Source organism: Antedon mediterranea, chromosome 2 (assembly GCF_964355755.1).
Source record: "Antedon mediterranea chromosome 2, ecAntMedi1.1, whole genome shotgun sequence".
NCBI classification, from domain to species: domain Eukaryota; kingdom Metazoa; phylum Echinodermata; class Crinoidea; order Comatulida; family Antedonidae; genus Antedon; species Antedon mediterranea.
Genome location: NC_092671.1, coordinates 37205205 through 37228683, shown reverse-complemented (window position 1 = coordinate 37228683; position 23479 = coordinate 37205205). Strand labels below are relative to the sequence as shown.

The following is a 23479-nucleotide window of genomic DNA, read 5'->3' as shown; positions in this document are numbered from 1 at the left end:
ATAAGGCCCATACACTAGGACGCGGTCGGCAATTTCGTTCTATTAAGGCCAATAAGGCACGATTTACAAATAGTTTCTTTCCAGGATCTATTAGAGCCTTAAATATGATGTAGACTTTTTTTTGTAATGTTCTTGTTTTTTGAGTTCGTGTTGTGTCCGTTGGATATTGTGCTCCGCCAACAGAGCAAACAGAATTTCTATGTTTTTCCTAAAACAAATGATAATAAATGATACTTGACTTGACTTGATAACGATCGACGATAAATAGACAAATGTGCATTTTTAATACATAAACCAAAAGAAATATAAACAATTCCCTTGATGAAAATTATATTTTCACACGTCCAATCAAATGACGTCATGATTAGTAAGACCAATAATATCGTGACAATACAGCGATTTTATTGTTTTTATTTATCATGACGTCATTTGATTGGAATTTGAAAAACATTATTTTTATCAAAGACAGCATAAATGATTATCCTATAGGTCTAGAACGAAAACCTTTCTAATTACTTTTGGTTTATGTAAAAAAAATGCATGCTATATATTTATCGTCCGTCGTTATCGTCATAGTGTAATTGGGCCTTTATACAAAAAAAATAAATTGATTACGAAGTTACATGTCATTTTCACTTATCACCAAAAAACTAACCTTTTCAACACTAATTGTTACGAAGCCAATTTATATTATATATTTCATTAAAACTGAACTTTACGGTAAATGAAGAGTAAGTATCAGTTAATATGAATAATATAACTAGTAGGTCTATGAACTTGCGTCCAGACACAGAACTGTGACATTACTATCATAAATGTTGAAACCACTTATAAAACCTTTTTTTAAAGAAAATATAATTGTGTTAGGAGAAGGCTAATAAACAAATAGATAATGTACAAACCTTTTTCTGGATTAATTAATGGAGCAGGCGTTCCTAATAATCTGCTGCTGCTACCTAGACTGATTGTTCACCTTCTGACGATAATTTATTGGACCCCCCACGGCATCTGATAACCAAAAAAAATTTACCAGGACTGTTTCAATGATTTAATATCTGACGGCGTATTATTATAACATTGGCCTAGATTGACAGTCAAAAGAAAGTCATTGTAAATACCTCCCTTTATGTTGACAGAGCCAAAATAAAGTTTTGACCATTATCGAATGATTATTTGACAGTGACTTATTATAATACCGGCCTGGTTGACAGCAAAAACGAAGTTATTATTTATTGAACAAGATTTTACAGATTTCCGTCTACATCTCAATAATACTGTATTATCAGCAAAGGCTTTCATAGAGACTCTCTTCTCCCAGACGTTTTTTGGGTCCAGCAGCTCCCTATAAATTATAGTCGAGTTTCCAAATTCACAAAACTGTCAGCCTTAGATACTAAAGCTACCGCTATGAAACAGCTTATTAATGAATGTGTCCTCCTGGGACATAGCTGGCTAGAGCCGCGGCGCGAAAACCCCGGAAATGATTGAATCGGAGAAAAATCTCTGAAAATTCCTATCCGGCCGGTGGCGACCGAGCACACAGTACGTTGGTAACGGGACGATTCGGCCCTGAGACGATTCGGCACACTTAAATATACGCGCGTTAAATATATCGGCTTTGATATGCATTTATGAGCATAAAATAAGCTTTTTTCCCAAACTTTATTTTCAGAGAGACTATGGGGTAGTACTACTAGGGATAAAGATGCAATAAAGCAAACATTTTGAAAACATTGTCGAAAATGATCATTTTTTAGTCACGCGAACGATGTAAACAAGTTACGCCCTCTGTTGGCCGCTTGGCGAATGCACGAAATAAACAAAGTTTTCGAAGTAATAAATTGAATATAAAATTACGTTTTTTTAGTAATTTATTATATATATTATATCAAGATTGTCAATATCAATAAATAGGGATTGTTAAACGCCTTTAAAAACTGGATAAATACAAAAAAAAATGAAAAGTGGGCCGAATCGTCTCACCAAAAGTGGGCCGAATCGTCTCAGGGCCGAACCGTCCCTGAACCCAGTACGTTGAATAACATTGAAAAGCTCCAAGAAGGTCGAGAGCGACTGAAAATAATACATAACATTTTACCATGCATACCGTGCATGAAACGGGTATTTCGCTCAAACAATGTGTAGTGTGTAGCAACCTATACTGTAAAATGTGGTATGGCAGAAAAATAATACAATACTGGGCAACTTCTAATATTAACAAGATTAACAAAAACTTAACAGTGTGACGTGTTGACCGCGAATGACTAAGAATACTCCCTTTCCCAATGCACCTGCATAAGTCCATTTGCATAACAGACGGCATACCAAACTGTGTCGTACAACTACGATGACATATAAATTCGTAACGAAGAGAATTATTAATTTCATGTACAATGCAACTTTTAGATTATTCACTTAGTAACTATAAGATGATGAAAACGTGATATAATTATGTTGTTACCTTTTTAAATGTCAGGTTTAATAGCCTGCCAGATTCAATATTCTACTGTCCACCTTATCTTTATTAATGTTATCACTTTTATCGTATAATGGTTAAACAATATGAATAAGCCAACATAATGTTTCTCAAAGTCTTACCAACAATTTCTTGAACAAACTAATATCTTGCTAATCTTCACCTGAAGTTCTTATATGAACTGGAAGATGAGCGGCGTATCAATTTTTATCTCTGTTGCGCATGTGTACAATTGAGGACCAGTGTTGTTTTACCGTACCACGTCAAGGGTGTTAAAATGTCGCTATACAATACAATCACATTTGAACCATACCATGAAAGTCCAGTGGTCTAATTGTTAGGGTGTCCGCATACAAGCAGAAGATTCCGGGTTTGAATCTAGGTGGTAGCTTTCTCTCAGTCTAAAGCTCTGTCTACACTATCAGACTATTTTTTGTTACAAAGTTGGATGTGTAGTTAAACCCGCTTGTCTAATTACTTAATAAATTAAAATGTTCGCAAAACAACAAAGTTCTTAATACTACAGTATACTACTACCCTGGTTATCTAAATATATCGTTGTTATATATATGTGTGTACATTAGAGTGAACTTGGTACCTTAAATTGTGCAATACACCATTTAACAGACGTATTCAGAAAATATCCTTCACATATTCAACCGATCGCAGAAGATATACACCTATATAGAAAATAACGTTGAATAAAAATAGTTAAAGGGGACCAAAGGTATATTTGGCTAACACACATCAGACGGGAACACAAGTTCGCCTGAATAATTTCAGTCAACATTTAAAAAGAAAGACGTCTGCGACATTTTCAATGTTAGTAATACTTTCTCTACAATTATTAGGTGTTGTAAAAATGAGGTTTTATACAATTTGTTGTATTAGGCCTACAGGGTACATCCATGCATGTCTTTGTCATTTGATTGGTTGATGCTGTATCGCTCATGATGTATTATTTTAACGATTGAAGTTTTAGTTTTTTAATTTTCAATTCAATTCAAAATAAGTGATTGTTGGTAATGCGTGATTCCGCTGTATATGACTGCGCATGCTCACCATTTACAATGAATTTGAATTTACCTTAGTTTAGGTGTGTTATAAAACATATCACGAACATTCACCTCATTCAACGAGTTAATTGTTTGTGTAAATTGAAATATTGGTTTTACGATTGAAAAAAAGTGCACAAAAAATACTGTAATAAAACATGCACCCAGTAGGAAGAAACATCATTGTTCAAAGGACATAGTTTGAACCAAACATTCATTCATTCAAGAGCCTTATTCTTGTTGTATGCAACATTGGCTTACTATACTTCATTTAGTTAACTTTAGTTGATTGAAATACAAATAACAAGTTAATAATAAATCCATGGACCAGGTTACGTGATAAATCTATTGGTCTAAGTTAATAATAAATCCATGGACCTGGTGACGTGATAAATCTATTGGTCTATACAAGTTAATAATAAATCCATGGACCTGGTTACGTGATAAATCTATTGGTCTAAGTTAATAATAAATCCATGCACCTGGTTACGTGATAAATCTATTGGTCTAAGTTAATAATAAATCCATGGACCTGGTTACGTGATAAATCTATTGGTCTATACAAGTTAATAATAAATCCATGCACCTGGTTACATGATAAATCTATTGGTTTATACAAGTTAATAATAAATCCATGGACCAGGTTACGTGATAAATCTATTGGTCTATACAAGTTAATAATAAATCCATGGACCTGGTTACGTGATAAATCTATTGGTCTATACAAGTTAATAATAAATCCATGGACCTGGTTACGTGATAAATCTATTGGTCTATACAAGTTAATAATAAATCCATGGACCTGGTTACGTGATAAATCTATTGGTCTATACAAGTTAATAATAAATCCATGGACCTGGTGACGTGATAAATCTATTGGTCTATACAAGTTAATAATATATCCATGGACCTGGTTACGTGATAAATCTATTGGTATATATAAGTTAATAATAAATCCATGCACCTGGTTACGTGATAAATCTATTGGTCTAAGTTAATAATAAATCCATGGACCTGGTTACGTGATAAATCTATTGGTCTAAATTAATAATAAATCCATGGACCTGGTTACGTGATAGATCTATTGGTATATATAAGTTAATAATAAATCCATGGACCTGGTTACGTGATAAATCTATTGGTATATATAAGTTAATAATAAATCCATGGACCTGGTTACGTGATAAATCTATTGGTATATATAAGTTAATAATAAATCCATGGACCTGGTTACGTGATAAATCTATTGGTATATATAAGTTAATAATAAATCCATGGACCTGGTTACGTGATAAATCTATTGGTATATATAAGTTAATAATAAATCCATGGACCTGGTTACGTGATAAATCTATTGGTCTATACAAGTTTATTTTATTTTATTTTATTTATTCATTTCCCAACCAACAGTGAGCTCATGGTTCACCACTTACAGGAGGGAACACAGACAAACACGAACATATACAATAACAAACATTAAACTAAACTACTAACAATGTTACGAAACTTACGGAAATTATTACTAAAGATATCTAACTCAGGATTTCTTAAAGTAAAAGAATTATAAGTTTGACTTAATCTACTAATAAAACCATTTTTTAAAACATTTACTCTACTAAAAGGAATATGAAAAGTAGTATTTCTTCTAAGACGACGACTAGGGACTCTAAGATAAAAATTACTAACTAAATTACAGTCAAATAAAGAATTAATACATTTATACAAAAAAACAAGATCAAAAAAGGTTCTACGAGACTCAGGAGATCGGACATGGAAATGAAAGTCAGGATTCTGGTTGTGGCTGATGTAGCGTAAAAAACGGTTATGCAGACGCTGAATGCGCGTAGACTGAGTTTTCGAAATAGAATTAAAAATAACAGAACTGAAGTTGAGAATAGGATGGATAATTGAATAATAAAGGTGGATTTTGGTTTGCCTGTCAAAATGTTTACAATTACGCCACATCAGCCCAAGCAGTCTATTGCACTTGCCAACAAGATAATCAATATGAAAAGAAAAACAAAGGGAACTATCAATAAAAACACCAAGATCTTTTTGCGATTGCACCCTATTAATGGGATTGTCATTAATTAAATAATTATAAAATAAAATGTTCTTTTTCAAAGTAATAGTTAAAATATTGCACTTTACTGGATTGAGGGACATACCCCATAAAGCTGCCCAAGAACATAGCTTGTCCAAGTCCACCTGAAGCCTGTCAGCATCCTCAACACTACCAATAATTTTGTATAGCTTAACATCATCAGCAAACATAAGACATCTGGAGTGGGTGAAGAGTTTTGGGATATCATTGACAAAAAGATTGAAAAGGAGAGGACCAAGAATCGATCCCTGAGGGACACCGGAATGAATAGGAAGCCATTCAGAGGATATACCCTCAATGACCACTCTCTGGAACCTACCATTAAGATAACTACGAAACCAGGAGATAAAATCATAATGAAAACCAAAACGTTGTAATTTTAATAAGAGTAAATTATGAGGAACAAGATCAAACGCCTTAGAAAAGTCTGTGTAAATAATATCACATTGCTTCCTGTCATCAATGGCTTCGTAAACTGTGGTCAACAGGGTGGCAAGGTTTGTTTCACATGACCTACCAGCTACAAAGCCATGCTGACAGGAAGCAATGGCAGGAGAAACATGAGTCGAGATATGGTTAAAAACAATTTTTTCAAACAATTTAGAAATGGTAGGCAACAGAGAGATAGGTCTATAGTTAGAAATCAATTTCTTGGTCCCCCCCTTATGAATAGGAACAATATTGGAACGTTTCCAAACAGAAGGAAATTTACCGGTTTGAAGAGATTTATTAAAGAGGAAAGAAATAGGAATAGAAAGAGGACGAGAACAAACTTTAAGAACATGGTTACTGAGATTATCACATCCAGATGCCTTATGAGTCTGAATGGATGACAGTAACGAGTTAACAATTTCAGATTGAATAATTGGAGCATTGAGAATGCCGACAGAAGCCTCAGGCAGACATTGGTGTTCATCAGTCACAGAAGGTCCAGATCTAAAAACTGAATGAAAATAACTGTTAAATAAAGCAGCCTTATCATTTGTTGTCTCCGCGACCTAGTGCCCATGCGACATAACCGACGGATAAGAAGACGATTTAGTTTTGGTCTTTATCCACGACCAGAAGCGTTTGGGATTTGCCTTAAGATTCCCAGAAAGGGATTGCATATAACTTTTATATTTAAGTTTCATAAGGACTTTAAATTCTTTTCTGGCAACGGAAAAAGCATGTTTTGATTCATGTGTATTAAGTCGTTTAGAGATACGAAAACATTTCTCTTTGTTTTTAAGAGCGACTCTAACTTCATTATCAAACCATGGCGGCATTTTTCTTTTAGGTCTAACAATAGGCACAAGGTCACGGAGAGCAGCATCAACTAAATCATAAAAAAGAGAAACACTATCGTTAATATCATTGCACATATGGATTAAATCAAAAGGTATAACATTAAAAGCATTTAAAAGATCATCATTATTTACAGCCTTGAAACAATATAGTTGTCTTGAATCCCTAGAAAAGTGTTTTTGAATTGAGATTTTAAGAATAAATGAAATTGAAGAATGATCAGATTCAAAAATATTCTGACCAGCAGAAATATCCGAGATTAAATCAATTGAATTATTACACAAAATTAAATCTAAAACATTATTATTGCACGTTGGATTGACATTGCACTGAAACAAATTATGTCCATTAATAAAACAGTCAATAAAAAGTTCACCCAATGAGTTAGCAGGTGCAGTTCCAGATCCATCATTGGTCCACGTGATTTCAGAAAGATTCAGATCTCCAATAAGAACAATATGATGCCTTGAATACATGGCTGATGCATCTTCAACTGATTGCGCTAGTTGCAACATGACATCTCTTCCGCTGTTGGGTGGCCTGTAAATAACAGCAACCAGCACTCGTTTTGTCTTGGTTAGCTTAATTTCAACCCAGAGGATTTCAATATTTGGTTTCTCAAGGTGCTCCAGACGTCGAGACTTATACTGATTAGAAGCTAGGAAAAGAACACCACCACCTCTTCTGCCATCGTTCCTGTCCCTTCTATGAATTGTAAAACCATCACAGTAAAGTTCGGAGTCAAGAACCGTTGAATTTAGCCAAGTCTCGGTAAATGCAACAAAGTCGAACGTGTTATTAATGAGGTGCACATTCAGTTCAGAATGATATGTGTCCATCTTGTTTTTAAGACTTCTTATATTTTGGTAATAAAATGTTGGATTATTACTGTTGTTACTTGTGTTTGTGTTATCACTAGCCCTGTCCTTGTTTTCCTCTGCGGGGCCTGGATTTTGTTCAATATCACCGCATAAGGAAAGTTCCGGCTGAAAACTTGATGAACAATAATAACTTGAATAGTAAGGAACCCTAGCTCCACTATATTTAATAGCATGTTTTCGTTTACCTTTAGGCTTTGTTAGATAGGCAAATGCTAAAATAGACCACCTAGGCCTAGTAAACAAGGTACAGAACTGAGCCCATTGCCTTAGTCGATCCAGGGCTACAGTGCACTCCACACCATGCGAGCACTCGCAACATAATGCAGAAGTTGAGCCTAGCAAATGGTCCAAATTTGCGTCTAAAGTATAACATATTTGTATAGAGGTATTGCACTGAAAACGAAACTGTGGGTTCGAGGTCCTACTTAAATTCGATAGACAAGGTTTAATAACACCAATAGTTGATGCAAAACACAAAAAGAGACAAATAGCAGAAAAGATACGTTGAGCAGCCATCATACGTAGTAACTAAATGCAGGTGGTTTTAAAATAATTTAAATAATAAAAAATAAAAAATTTAAATAATAATTAAATAATAAATCCATAGACCTGGTTACGTGATAAATCTATTGGTATATATAAGTTAATAATAAATCCATGGACCTGGTTACGTGATAAATCTATTGGTCTATACAAGTTAATAATAAATCCATAGACCTGGTTACGTGATAAATCTATTGGTATATATAAGTTAATAATAAATCCATGGACCTGGTTACGTGATAAATCTATTGGTCTATACAAGTTAATAATAAATCCATGGACCTGGTTACGTGATAAATCTATTGGTCTAAGTTAATAATAAATCCATGGACCTGGTTACGTGATAAATCTATTGGTCTAAGTTAATAATAAATCCAGGGACCTGGTTACATGATAAACCTATTGGTGCTTTTTTGGTCTCTAGTTGCTAAGCGTAACTGGCAAACACAAATACATAAAGCAAGTCTAATCAGAACACTGGATTTTCCCAATTTTAATTATAGTTACAAATTGCTCATGAATTCAAATTAAAGGGCCTATTTTTTCCAACTTAATTTGTGTAAACATTGACAAACCGTATTTAATAATTAAAACGTATTAAAACAATAACATTATAACCCATATTGTCTTTCGAGGACCAGGCACTCATTAACTTTTAATAATAACTTAGGATTAAAATCCGCATAAGAAATGTCAAAATTATATAAAGTTTAGGCCTATTCACTAAAGTTTGAGTCAACTTCTCAAAAGGGTCTTTCGTGGGTAAAAATATAACGTTAATATTAAATATATTGTTAACACTACCGTATCTTATGTAAACTGACTTTTGTTTACCTCTATTGCACAATTACGTAAAAGAGCAAACAAAGAAGTTTTTTTTTGTTATTAATTTACTACCCTTCCTACCCTTTCTAAATACAAATGTTATATTATCAAGCACTAATAATCTACACGCATTCAACAGATCGCAAGTACAGTTCACATTTCCAGTCTACTAGGCTAGATGAAAGAACGTTCAATAAAAATATTTGAAGGCCAGAAGGTACATTGTCTGATACAAAATAGACGGCAGGAACAGGAACACAAGTACGGTACACATTTCCAGTCTACTAGAAAGAACGTTAAATAACAATATTTGAAGGCCAGAAGGTATATTCCCTAATACACAACAGACAGCAGGAACAGGAACACAAGTAGAAGGTTCGTCTGAATATTTACAGTCTTTTAAAGATTACAACATTTTCAAAGTAAGTAATAACCTTTTCTATGATAAAAATAAGTAAATAACACACATGGATAATATTTGTATCCAGCCATATTTCTCTCATTTTAACGATTGAAGGTAGGCCCTACTATTGTAGGCCACGCTTTTTAGCTTGTGTAAACATTTTTATAATTGTATTCGATAGGATAGATTGGGTTATATTTGTAAATTCTGACTGTATATCTACTGCATGGTATCGCCATTTCAATACATGAAATTGAAAAAAAGTTGTTAGACAATGTGTGACGGTTATGAAGCAAATAACGAATGTTGTATTCGTGACAGAATTCATCATGGCCCCGCCTCAATTTTTAAAATCATTAAAATTTATCCCATTCAACTCAATTTGTTGATCTTTGCATTAGAATATGATGGTTTTAGATTGTTTTCCCGTAAATAATAATTTACAGAGGTTACCGTACTTTATGTTGGTTGCTCTTCTTTTAATAGTAGACATTTAAGAAAGCATTTTCTTATTTTATTTCTTAGCCATCCATCCAAAGCCAACATTAGGGTTATGTTGATCATCCTCACACTCTGTCCTTCCTTCTGGAATACGTCTTATAGTTTACACTAACTGAAAAAAATACTGTATTATATTTTACAGATGTCTGCTAAAATAGTAAAGTTTTTTGACAAAAGAGATCTGGAATGTTCAATCTGTCTACAAAGATTCACAGATCCAAAGGCGCTTAACTGTCTTCACATTTACTGTCTTAACTGCCTGCAAGATTTGATGAGAAGACACGGCAAGATACGATGTCCAAAATGCCGTGAGACGTGCGATCTTAAAGATGGTGATTTGAAAATTTGAAGTGCAATGAAACAATTAGTTACCTAGTTGAATACGTTGAGAAGATTGAATCCGAAAAACCAGAAGCATGCTCAAGATGTGCGAATCAACCTCAGGACTATTGCTCTGAATGTGAAATCTATATGTGTAGGCAATGCATCCAACATCATAAGATGTTCCCTACGCTGGCGAACCATCCACTATACACACTGGATACAGACATAGAAGAACAAAGTGAAGATTCACTAAACTGCAAAAATCACCCGGATAAAAAACTGGAAGATTACTGTCGTACATGTAAACTTCCTGCATGTGAAGATTGCAAACATATTCTCAGTTGTTATAGAAATCAACACAAGGTGATACCAATGGAGACAGCTCTGAATGACATCAACAAAACTGTTACTGAAACTATGAAGACAGCTGAAGGCATTAAGAGACAACTAAAAGAGAAATTAGATGTTATTACTAAAGAGAGATCAGAGTTTGAATCTAATTTAAAGTTAAGCAGAACAGCGATTGAAATTCACGAGAGTAAAATTATCAGAAAGGTGAAGGAAGAAACGAAGATAATGATGGCAAATATTACCCAGATTTATAAAGAACAAAGCAAAGTTATTGATCGTCAAGTTAAAAGTATTGAATCAAAGCTGACACAAGTAAACACGTTGATGGAATCAATCAAGAAAACAATGAATAAACCAACAGAAACAGAAAACCTTGCATCATACCAGACAACTATCACTGTAGTTGAGAATGACGCTGCAGCAGATGAATTGGATAAATCATTTGCTAAAACAAGAATTACACCAAAGTTTATTCCGTCTCCAAAACTGGTTGAGTTGATGAATCATGAAGGTGTTGGTAAACTTATCACTGTTGGTGGTATATACAAGGTTAATAAAGAAGATGAGAACATTTCAGTTACAAAAGGACAGCCATTTAGTGTGAGAATATCAATTCTAGCAGAGAGCAATGTTGGTAAGGTAACAGCTGCACTAAGCAACCCATTAGGTGAGAAATCAGCCACTGAAGTAACACGCAGAAAGGGAGAATACACAGTAACAGGTAGATGCAATCTGGAAGGAGACTGGCACATGGATATCATTGGTGGAGCTATGTTACACGTCATAGCTTCACCTGTAAGTATCAAGGTGCAACCTCTTGGACTTGTACATACCATAGATAACATATCACAGTATAAAGAAAAAAATAAAGAAAACAATGTGACAGATGTAGTATTAGATACTGATGGGTGTATGTTAGTGCCAAGCTTCAGTAAAGATTTACTAAAGTTTGATCAATCAGGTGGTTTTGTTTCTAAGATACAAATACCACAAAATGTAAAAGTCACTTGCATGCATCAAATTGGCAATGGTCACATGGTGTATAGTGATTATTTAGGTAAATGTGTTGTAATGTGTGATAATCAATATCATGAAATCCGAACCTTTGGTAAAGGAGTATTAAAACATCCAATGGGAGTAACAGTAAACCAAAAGAGCAGGATGTTATATGTAGCAGATTATGAATGTCACTGTGTATTTAAATTCATTATTGATGATGGTAGTCTACTGGGTAAGATAAGTTCTGAAGGTAGTGAAGCCGGTCAAATGAAAAAAACAGAAGATGTTGCTGTAACAAAGGATGGTCATTTGATTGTTGCTGAATTTGGAAATTGCAGAATACAAATGTTTGATGGTAATGATAAGCTGATTAAGATTCTTGTAGGCTACGGTGAAGAAGATGGTAAAGTCTGGTGTCCTCATGGTATAACCATAGATATGGGTGGAAATATGATAGTATCCAGTAATCATAAACTACAACTATTTGATCAAAATGGTAAATTCATTAAACGAATAGATAACAAAGATGATGGGTTGGATACTCCATGTGGGATGGCTGCAATCTCAGAAAGACCAAGGAGAGCCGTAGTGGAAAACCACAGATCAAACAATGTAAAAATATTTAATTATTAAAATAACTACAAAACATGAAAACATGTTTATTCTGGGACGGTGCGGCCACACACGCCAACTACCATAACACTATGCACATCGTATATAATAAACCAACAAAATTAATTACATATCTTCGTTTCAGATGCCAAGGAATGTAAGAAAAATTAAAATTAAATAGCCTTGTATTTTTATACTTTCTGTTGAACCAATTTTATAATGTAAATAATACTAAATGCATTAAAATTAAGTTTAAATATCTTAAATGACTTTTGTTGAATTACTTATTATATCAGTTTCGTTTCGTTTCGTATATTAACAATTCTCTACACATACAAAAAATACACGATGTAACATAATAAAAAGCATGTGTAGAAGGAAGCCTAGATAAGTTTTTTGTTACAAACAAATAAACTTTAAGCCTAACAGTGAAAACCTGTTACATTTTAACGATAATTTAATGAGCCGAAAGAAAATGTATGCTAACCATAACATCTTTCTAAATCACTCCTTAACCTTGGGATAGGAGAAAAACAAAGAATGTGTGTCAACATAACACGAGCGATATGTGTAAACTCAAAACGAGCGATGTCACCATAACACGAGCGATGTGTAAACTCAACTCGAGCGATGTCAACATAAAACGAGCAATGTGTAAACTCAACACGAGTGGTGTCTCCATAACACGAGCGATGTATAAACTCAACTCGAGCGATGTCTCCATAACACGAGCGATGTGTAAACTCAACTCGAGCGATGTATCCATAACACGAGCGATGTGTAAACTCAACTCGAGCGGTGTCTCCATAACACGAGCGATGTGTAAACTCAACACGAGCGATGTTACCATAACACGAGCGATGTGTGTAAACTCAACTCGAGCGATGTCACCATAACACGAGCGATGTGTAAACTCAACTCGAGCGATGTATCCATAACACGAGCGATGTGTGTAAACTCAACTCGAGCGATGTCTCCATAACACGAGCGATGTGTAAACTCAACTCGAGCGGTGTCTCCATAACACGAGCGATGTGTAAACTCAACTCGAGCGATGTCACCATAACACGAGCGATGTGTAAACTCAACACGAGCGATGTATCCATAACACGAGCGATGTGTGTAAACTCAACTCGAGCGATGTCACCATAACACGAGCGATGTGTAAACTCAACTCGAGCGATGTATCCATAACACGAGCGATGTGTAAACTAAACTAAACTCGAGCGATGTCAATATAACACGAGCGATATGTAAACTCAACTCGAGTGATGTATCCATAACACGAGCAATGTGTAAACTAAACTCGAGCGATGTCAATATAACACGAGCGATGTGTAAACTAAACTCGAGCGATGTCAATATAACACGAGCGATGTGTAAACTCAACTCGAGCAATGTCTCCATAACACGAGCGATGTGTAAACTCAATTCGAGCGGTGTCAACATAACACGAGCAATGTATAAACTCAACACGTCGAGCGATGTCAACATAACACGAGCGATGTGTAAACTCAACTCGAGCGATGTCTCCATAACACGAGCGATGTGTAAACTCAATTCGAGTGGTGTCAACATAACACGAGCAATGTATAAACTCAACACGAGCGATGTCAACATAACACGAGCGATGTGTAAACTCAACTCGAGCGATGTCTCCATAACACGAGCGATGTGTAAACTCAATTCGAGCGGTGTCAACATAACACGAGCGATGTGTAAACTCAATTCGAGCGATGTCAACATAACACGAGCGATGTGTAAACTCAACTCGAGCGATGTCTCCATAACACGAGCGATGTGTAAACTCAACTCGAGTGGTGTCTCCATAACACGAGCGATGTATAAACTGAACACGAGCGTTGTTAACACAAACTCGACATGAGCGATGTCTCCATAACACGAGCGATACGGTCTAAACTCAACTCGAGCGATGTCTCCATAACACGAGCGATACGGTCTAAACTCAACTCGAGCGATGTCTCCATAACACGAGCGATACGGTCTAAACTCAACTCGAGCGATGTCTCCATAACACGAGCGATACGGTCTAAACTCAACTCGAGCGATGTCTCCATAACACGAGCGATGTCTCCATAACGCGAGCGATGTGTAAACTCAACTCGAGCGATGTCTACTTGACATTATGTCCGTCCTGCCATACTATACAATCAGTGATCTAATGGTTAGGGTGTCCGCATTCAAGCAGAAGATTCCGGGTTTGAATCTAATGGTTTTCTTTCAGATTTTCTTATCACCGTTTATAATTGAATTCATTTCCAAAATATCACTGAGGGCTATTTAGAATTTCTCTGTGACTGAAAATGAATAGCATAATTGTTGATATAAATCCTAAACCACTTTTACCTTGTGCTTTTGGTAATATCATGTTTACTTCTTCATTATATTCCCAGCCTTCTGCAAGAACAGCTGTGGAAAATGCAGAATGTTTCCTGGATTTTCCCAATTAAAAAATTAGCTATTAGTTATTATAGCTATTGCCTAATGATCATGAATTCAAAGTAGGTCTAATTGACACACATTTAATTAAAAAAAGTATTGATATTAATATCATAACAGTATCACCCATATTATCTCTTAAAGGACCGGACACTCGGCTTAAACATAACTTTAAATATTTTAAACTCACAAGATTGAAATGAACATAAAAGGGAATAATATCATGAATTATAATATACTAGCAATTATACCCGCCCCAGGGCGGGTTTCAAAATTAGTTTACAGCCTTCTCAGTACATAACACCCGACGCCAGTATCTGTCTATACTCACCAACCTCCACCCCTCTTCAATAACACCCCATACTCTTTCTTAAAAACAAATTCTTCCCAGTGATGGACAAATTCAATTCAACCTAAGCTTCGAATTGAGAGGAGTATGCATAGCTACGATGGGTCTAATAATGGTTGAAGTACGTTGTAAATTGTGTAAATAAATAGGTTTCATATTTGCTGATAATTAAAATATGTAATTTAAATACTGCGGTCCCCAGCCTTCTTTCTCCTTTCACCACCCCAGCCACCATCAACAAACCTTAACTCCTCCCCTGGACAGTTCAAATTTAGTAACTTTTCCTAGTACAATCCAATCATATAGGCTACTTCATTACGCTAGTATTTTCGCTCCTCCTCCCCCTACAAACACACCCCAGATACACTGGGTGATGTGTTGAAGCCGGTTGCAGTACAAATTATGTTATTATCACTCCCAACCCATAATCCCTCAGTGGCAGTTTTCAAATGTAGTTTAAAACATTCCAAATACAGTTTCGGTCATTGTGATAGGCCTACATCCCCACCCCAAAGTCCCAGCCGCTTCCCAGGAATAATTAAATACTTTAACATTTTCCAAACACAATTCTGGTCTAAGCAAAACCCCCACTATCCCCTGAAGCACAACTCCCAACCCCCAAGTTTTTTCCTTGGAGGCATCGTGATGTAGTTGAACACAGTAACGGTAAACAACGTGTTTATGTTCACACAGGAATGGATGTCTGTAATGAGAAAATCCAAGAGACCGATACATAGCTGGATATGGTTAAAGTACTTTGCTAAATGTGTAATTGAATAGGTGTCATATTGGGTAATGAATAAAATATGTATATCTATATCTATATTTCCCCAAACACCTTGCTGAGGATAATTAAAATACTGTAAAACTTTTGTAGTATAATTTTACAATTCGATAGCCTACAACCCCGAGCCCTAGCAAAAATGACATCACAAACCACCACACCACCCCCCCCCCCCCACCACCCCTCCGACAAAAACCCCAAGAGCCGGGGGAATTTTTTAAAATGTAGTTTAAAACCTTCCGGGTACAATTGCCATCATTTTGATACCCCATACGCATGGTTACGTGCAGAAACAGAAATTTGTATAACGAACAAACATCGAAAGTGGGGGGTTTGACCACATTTTGGTCCCTAACTTGGATCCTAGGTGGCGGATGATGTTGAAATATAGCTTGGTCCCTAACTTGGATCCTAGGTGGCGGATGATGTTGAAATATAGCTTAGAACATTCCCGGTACAATTGCGGTCATTTTGATACCCCATATGTAAGATTATGTGCAGTAACAAAATTTTGTATAACGAACAAACAGACAAACAAACAGACAGACAAACTCTCTCACTTATAATATAGATTATAATAAGTATATTGCAATGAACTTGGTACCTTACATTGTGCAATACCACTAAAGGTTCACATCTGGAAAATCGATTGGCCCAAAGCCGCGAGGAGCGTCGTGAAAACAAAACATTGATGTTCGATTCACCGGAACCGTGCCGGAAGGTCGGGTCAACTTCAAATTTGCGCAAAAGAGCAAACATAGAAGTTTTATTAACTCACTAATCTGATTTTCTAAATAAAATGTTATATTATCAAGGTACTTGGTACTTAACAGGGACATCAGGAAATAACTGATCGGAAGTATACGGTTCACCTTTCCAGTCTACTAGGCTAGATGAAAGAACGTTCAATAACAATATTTGAATGCCAGAAGTTACATTGTCTAATACACAACATACAGCAGGAACACAAGTAGAAGGTTCGTCTGAATATTTACAGTCTTTCGAAGTTTACAACATTTTCAAAGTAAGTCATAACATTTTCTATAATCAAAATAAGGTTAAAAATACAATGTGTATTATAACACACATGGATAATATCTTTTGTATCATATCCAGCCATGTATTATTTTCTCTCATTTTAACAATTGAAGGTAGGCCCTACTATTGTAGGCCACTATTTTTAGCTTTGTGTAAACATTTTTATAATTGTATTCGATACGATAGATTGGGTTATATTTGTGAAATCCGACTTGATATCTACTGCGTGGTGTCACCATTTACAATACATGAAATTGAATAAAAGTTGTTAGACAATCTGTGACGGTTATGAAGCAAATAACGAATGTTCTATTCGTGACAGAATTCATCTTGGATCCACCTCAATTTTTAAAATCATTAAAATAATACCCCATTCAACTCAGAAACATTCATTATGTATATATTTGTTCATCTTTGTATTATTATAGCAGTGATGGTTTTAGATATTTTTTTTTGTAAATTGGCAGAGGTTACCGTTACCGTACCTTATGTTGGTTGCTCTTCAAAGCCAACATTAAGGTTACGTTAGCATCCTCACACTCTGTCCTTCCTTCTGGAATACATTTTATAGTTTACACTAACTGAAAAAAATACTGTATTGTATTTTACAGATGTCTGCTAAAACAGTATTGAAGATTTTTGACAAAGGAGATTTGCAATGTTCAATCTGTCTACAAAGATTCAAAGATCCAAAGGCGCTTAACTGTCTTCACACTTACTGTCTTAACTGCCTGCAAGATTTTATGAGAAGACACGGCAAGATACGATGTCCAAAATGCCGTGAGACGTACGATCTTAAAGATGGTGATTTGAAACATTTAAAGTGCAATGAAACAATCAGTTACCTTGTCGAATACGTTGAGAAGATTGAATCTGAAAAACCAGAAGCATGCTCAAGATGTGCAAATCAACCTCAGGACTATTGCTCTGAATGTGAAATGTATATGTGTCGACAATGCATCCAACAGCATAAGATGTTCCCTACGCTGGAGAACCATTCACTATACACACTGGATACAGACATAGAAGAACAAAGTGAAGATTCACTAAACTGCCAAAATCACCCGAATAAAAAACTGGAAGATTACTGTCGTACATGTAAACTTCCTGCATGTGAAGATTGCAAGCATATTGTCCGTTGTTATAGAAATAAACATGAGGTGATCCCAATGAAGATAGCTCTGAATGAGATTAATACAACTGTTACTGAAACTATGAAGACAGCTGAAGGAATTAAGAGAAAACTAAAAGAGAGATTAGATTTTATTACTAAAGCGAGATCAGAGTTTGAATCTAATTTGAAGTTAAGCAGAACAGCGATTGAAATTCACGAGAAGACAATTATCAGAAAGGTGAAAGAAGAAACGAAGATAATAATGGCAAATCTTACACAGATTTATAAAGAACAAAGCAAAGATATCGATCGTCAAGTTAAAAGTATTGAATTAAAGCTGACACAAGTAAACACGTTGATGGAATCCATCAAGAAAACAATGAATAAACCAACAGAAACAGAAAACCTTGCAACATATCAGACAACTATCACTGCAGTTGGGAATGACGCTGCAGCAGATGAATTGGATAAATCATTTGCTAAAACAAGAATTACACCAAAGTTTATTCCATCTCCAAAACTTTTTGAGTTGATGAATCATGAAGGTATTGGTAAACTTATCACTGTTGGTGGTGTAAACAATGTTAATAAAGAAGATGAGAACATTTCAGTCACAAAAGGACAGCCATTTAGTGTGAGAATATCAATTCTAGCAGAGAGTGATGTTGGTAAATTAACAGCCACACTAAGCAACTCATTAGGTGAGAAATCAGCCACTGAAGTAACACACAGAAAGGGAGAGTACACAGTAACAGGTAGATGTGATTTGGAAGGAGACTGGCACATGGATATTACTGATGGAGATATGTCGCACGTCATAGGTTCACCAGTGAGTATCAAGGTGGAACCTGTTGGACTTGTACATACCATAGATAACATATCAGAGTATAAAGAAAATCATAAAACAGAAAAAGTGACAGATGTAGTATTTAATACTGATGGATGTATGTTAGTGTCCAGCTACAGTAAAGATTTAATAAAGTTTGATCAATCAGGTGGTTTTGTTTCTAAGATACAAATGCCACAAAATGTTAAAGTCAATTGCATGCATCAAATAAGCAATGGTCACATGGTGTATAGTGATGATTTAGGTAAATGTGTTGTAATGTGTGATAATCAATATCATGAAATTCGAACCTTTGGTAAAGGAGTATTACAATATCCTAATGGAATAACAGTAAACCAAAAGACCAGGATATTATATGTAGCAGACCGTGAATGTCACTGTGTTTTTAAATTCAATATTGATGATGGTAGTCTACTGGGTAAGATAGGTTCTGAAGGTAGTGAAGCAGGTCAAATGAAACAATCACATGATGTTGCTTTAACAAAGGAGGGTTATTTGATTGTTGCTGATTTTGAAAATAGCAGAATACAAATGTTTGATGCTAATGATAAGCTGATAAAGATCCTTGTAGGCTCTGGTGTAGAAGATGGTAAAGTATTTGGTCTTGTTGGTATAACCATAGATATGGATGGGAATATGATAGTATCCAGTAATCATAAACTACAACTATTTGATCAAAATGGTAAATTCATTAAACGAATAGATAACAAAGATGATGGGTTGGATATTCCATTAGGGATTGCTGTAATCTCACAAAGACCAAGGAGAGTTGTAGTGGCAAACCACAAAGCAAACAATATAAAAATATTTAATTATTAAAATAACATGCATCCAGATAATTGATAAATTTCTGTTAAATGTTCGTAATCAGAACAGATCAGGAACAATCACATTATTAAAGCAATTAGTGTACACAAACTAAATTACCATTTATGTCTTAATTGCTTAAGTCGTATATTTGAATGTTCTGTTGTTATCTTAATATTTTGGCATATTAATTTTAGTTTAAGTATAAAATTAATTAAAAATATGTTTTTATATTTTACTACGTAAGACACAATCACATGACCTTACTTTAATATAGTGTATAAAAATTAGATGTTTAATGTTTAATATTTTTACTTTCAATTTTTTATTTTAACGTACACATTAATATCTTTTATTACGTACTGTGTATTCTAATGTGGGGTGAGGGGGGGGGGGGGAGGGGGGATGCATTATCAATAATAACTTTAAGACCTGTAACTTGGAATTGTTGTTTAATTTACACAGGTGTCTTAATTACTATAGAACCCCTCATTTGGGACCCCCTATTAAGGGGACACTATCCCGTGAAACGACCGATTGGGTAATAATATGTTTACTATTTTAATACTATTCAGGGGACACCTCTTTAAAAGGGAACGCTTGTTGGTTCTTTAAGGTATCCCCAAGGGTTCTCTATAATAAGAACGCTTGTTGGTTCTTTAAGGTATCCCCAAGGGTTCTCTATAATAAGAACGCTTGTTGGTTCTTTAAGGTATCCCCAAGGGTTCTCTATAATAAGAACGCTTGTTGGTTCTTTAAGGTATCCCCAAGGGTTCTCTATAATAAGAACGCTTGTTGGTTCTTTAAGGTATCCCCAAGGGTTCTCTATAATAAGAACGCTTGTTGGTTCTTTAAGGTGTCCCCAAGGGTTCTCTATAATAAGAACGCTTGTTGGTTCTTTAAGGTGTCCCCAAGGGTTCTCTATAATAAGAACGCTTGTTGGTTCTTTAAGGTGTCCCCAAGGGTTCTCTATAATAAGAACGCTTGTTGGTTCTTTAAGGTGTCCCCAATGGTTCTCTATAATAAGAACGCTTGTTGGTTCTTTAAGGTGTCCCCAATGGTTCTCTATAATAAGAACGCTTGTTGGTTCTTTAAGGTGTCCCCAAGGGTTCTCTATAATAAGAACGCTTGTTGGTTCTTTAAGGTATCCCCAATGGTTCTCTATAATAAGAACGCTTGTTGGTTCTTTAAGGTGTCCCCAATGGTTCTCTATAATAAGAACGCTTGTTGGTTCTTTAAGGTGTCCCCAATGGTTCTCTATAATAAGAAGTTACATAATAATATTAATATTGACACTAGTATAATTGCCTTATATACATGTTACTCCAATAATAAGATAATAATTATTTTACTTATTATTATAAAATCAGAAGGAGGCATGGTGTTGACAATCAACAGTGATGTTTATTTTGTCTGTGAATCACACTGGTAACAGAAATAAAAACTTGTATAGGCCTCATAATAATATTATTATATTACTGTAAATAAAATTAACAATACTGTATTAAAGTAAAATAAATGATATTAAAAAAAAGGGGATTTGTAGTATTATATGGATTATAGCAATTATTAAAAATGAACAGCTATTTCATGTACAATGCAACTTTTAGATTATCGACTTAGTAACTATAAGATGATGAAAACGTAATATAATTTTGTTGTTACCTTTTCAAATGTCAGGTTTAATAGCCTGTCAGATTCAGTATTCTATTGTCCACCTTATCATTAATAATATTATCACTTTTATTGTACAATGATTAAACAATTATGAATATTCCAACAAAATCTTTTTCACAGTCTTACCAACAATTTCTTGAACAAACTAATATCTTTCTAATCTTCAAGAAAATCTTTCGTGAATGTTTTCACCGATATAAAACAGTTTATGATTTACATTAAAAAAGGTTTAATTTTTAAGAAAGGACACAAAATCTGTAAGCTGAATAATTTGTTGTTCACTTGGAAGTGGAACATCTAGTTTAATTGCTAAAAAAAAAATCAAGATTGAAGAAGTTTTATTGGTCCACTTTAAAATGGGAATTCGTTTTGCTTGGCATAATTAAAACAACTAGATGGTACGCTCGCATCGCTCGCGTACCATGTAGGCCGTGCCCCACAGATGATGGTTATCGAATACATAATCATTTCAGCGCTAAAAAACTGGCGATTTCAAATGTACGTACCGCAGGACAATAATACATGTCGTTTACAGGAACGAATAAATAGACACTGTGATTTATGTACTCAACTAAAATTAACACCCTGGAATTACTTCCGAAAGAGAAAAATTGTTTAAAAGTCAAATTTAAACAAACTTAATTTGTGTTTTGTATGTAACATAGGGTTGAGGGATGGGGAAGAGGATGGGTGCAAAGAGGAACAATTTTTAAATATATTCTTTATCCATTTAGTAACGAAATATTAATTGTTTTCATATTTTACAAATAATATACCACTAAACACAGTAAAACATTGCGATGTAATACTTTGTTGAAACTATCACCGTCCTAGTCGATTGTATTAGTACAGTACATGTAACGATACATCACTACGACGTCAGTGTATATGTTTATAAAATGTAAAACGATTTGTGAAAACCCCCTCTATCAAAATAGTATTTTTTAAAGAAAATCGGCCTGTCTTCAACATTATGATGCTTTACTCGAGCTGTTCAACCGGTTTTCAGCGATTAATAACAATTATCGTAGGAGGAGATAGGAAAATGCGAAGCATCCTCGTATTATTGTATGCGGGTATTTTTCAAGATGGACATGCATTAGACAGTGTATACCACGATCGGAAAACACCCCTATTTGGAGCAAATCGTTGAACCTAAATTCGTTTTAATCGTCAATAACTAATTATCGAACTCAATTTAATTAGTAAACAGGGTTGCATCAGGTGGTTAAAATCAGTATCGAAAGTACGAACCAACTTTATATACCATCGAGTAAACATTCTAGAAGTAACGCGCGATTTACCGAATTTTGCCCTTACGTAAATTTATATATAGATAAAACAAGAAAAATACATCCAATTGCAAAGGCAATGCTAAAATACTATTTATAGGCCTATGTTAAAATACTGTTAAAATACCGTACTGTTTAAAAACAATTAAAAATGCAGATTACAAAAACGTCATAGGCTCTGTAATATACTGTTAAAACGATTAAAATTCAAAATAAAAGTAAATTTATGAACGTACCTATTATCTAAATGTTTTTATTTGTTATGTTGGTCGGACGGTTGGTCGGTCGGTAAATACTAACTCAAATTTGAGCACGCGACTGCAGCCATGTATATGGCCTTATTTTCTTCTTGCCTTATATGAACTGGAAGATGAGGCGCCGTATCAATTTTTATCTCTGTTGCACATGTGTACAATTGAGGACCAGTGTTGTTTTACCATACCTCGTCAAGGGTGTTAAAATGTCGCTATACAATACAATCACATTTGAACCATACCATGAAAGTCCAGTGGTCTAATTGTTAGGGTGTCCGCATACAAGCAGAAGATTCCGGGTTTGAATCTAGGTGGTAGCTTTCTCTCAGTCTAAAGCTCTGTCTACACTATCAGACTCGTTTTTTGTCACAGAGTTTGTAGTTAAACCGGCTTGTCTATCTATTTACTTATTAAATTAAACTGTTCGCAAAAGAACAAAGTTCTTAATACTACAGTATACTACTACCCTGGTTATCCAAATACAACGTTGTTATAT

The 23479-nt window shown here is 34.8% G+C and overlaps 1 protein-coding gene and 1 long non-coding RNA gene across 2 annotated transcripts in view; one reads left to right on the top strand and one right to left on the bottom strand.

Annotated features, from left to right (window-relative positions):
• The window catches only part of LOC140040968 (uncharacterized), a 69604-nt gene that overhangs the window by 22950 nt on the left and 23175 nt on the right, over positions 1 to 23479 (bottom strand). The window lies entirely within an intron of this gene.
• LOC140039890 (tripartite motif-containing protein 2-like) lies at positions 16928 to 20116 on the top strand. Its single transcript, XM_072085478.1, has 2 exons — positions 16928 to 16978; positions 17604 to 20116. The coding sequence occupies exon 2, from the start codon at positions 17604 to 17606 to the stop codon at positions 19770 to 19772; it is 2169 nt and encodes a 722-aa protein (XP_071941579.1). The 5' UTR covers positions 16928 to 16978; the 3' UTR covers positions 19773 to 20116.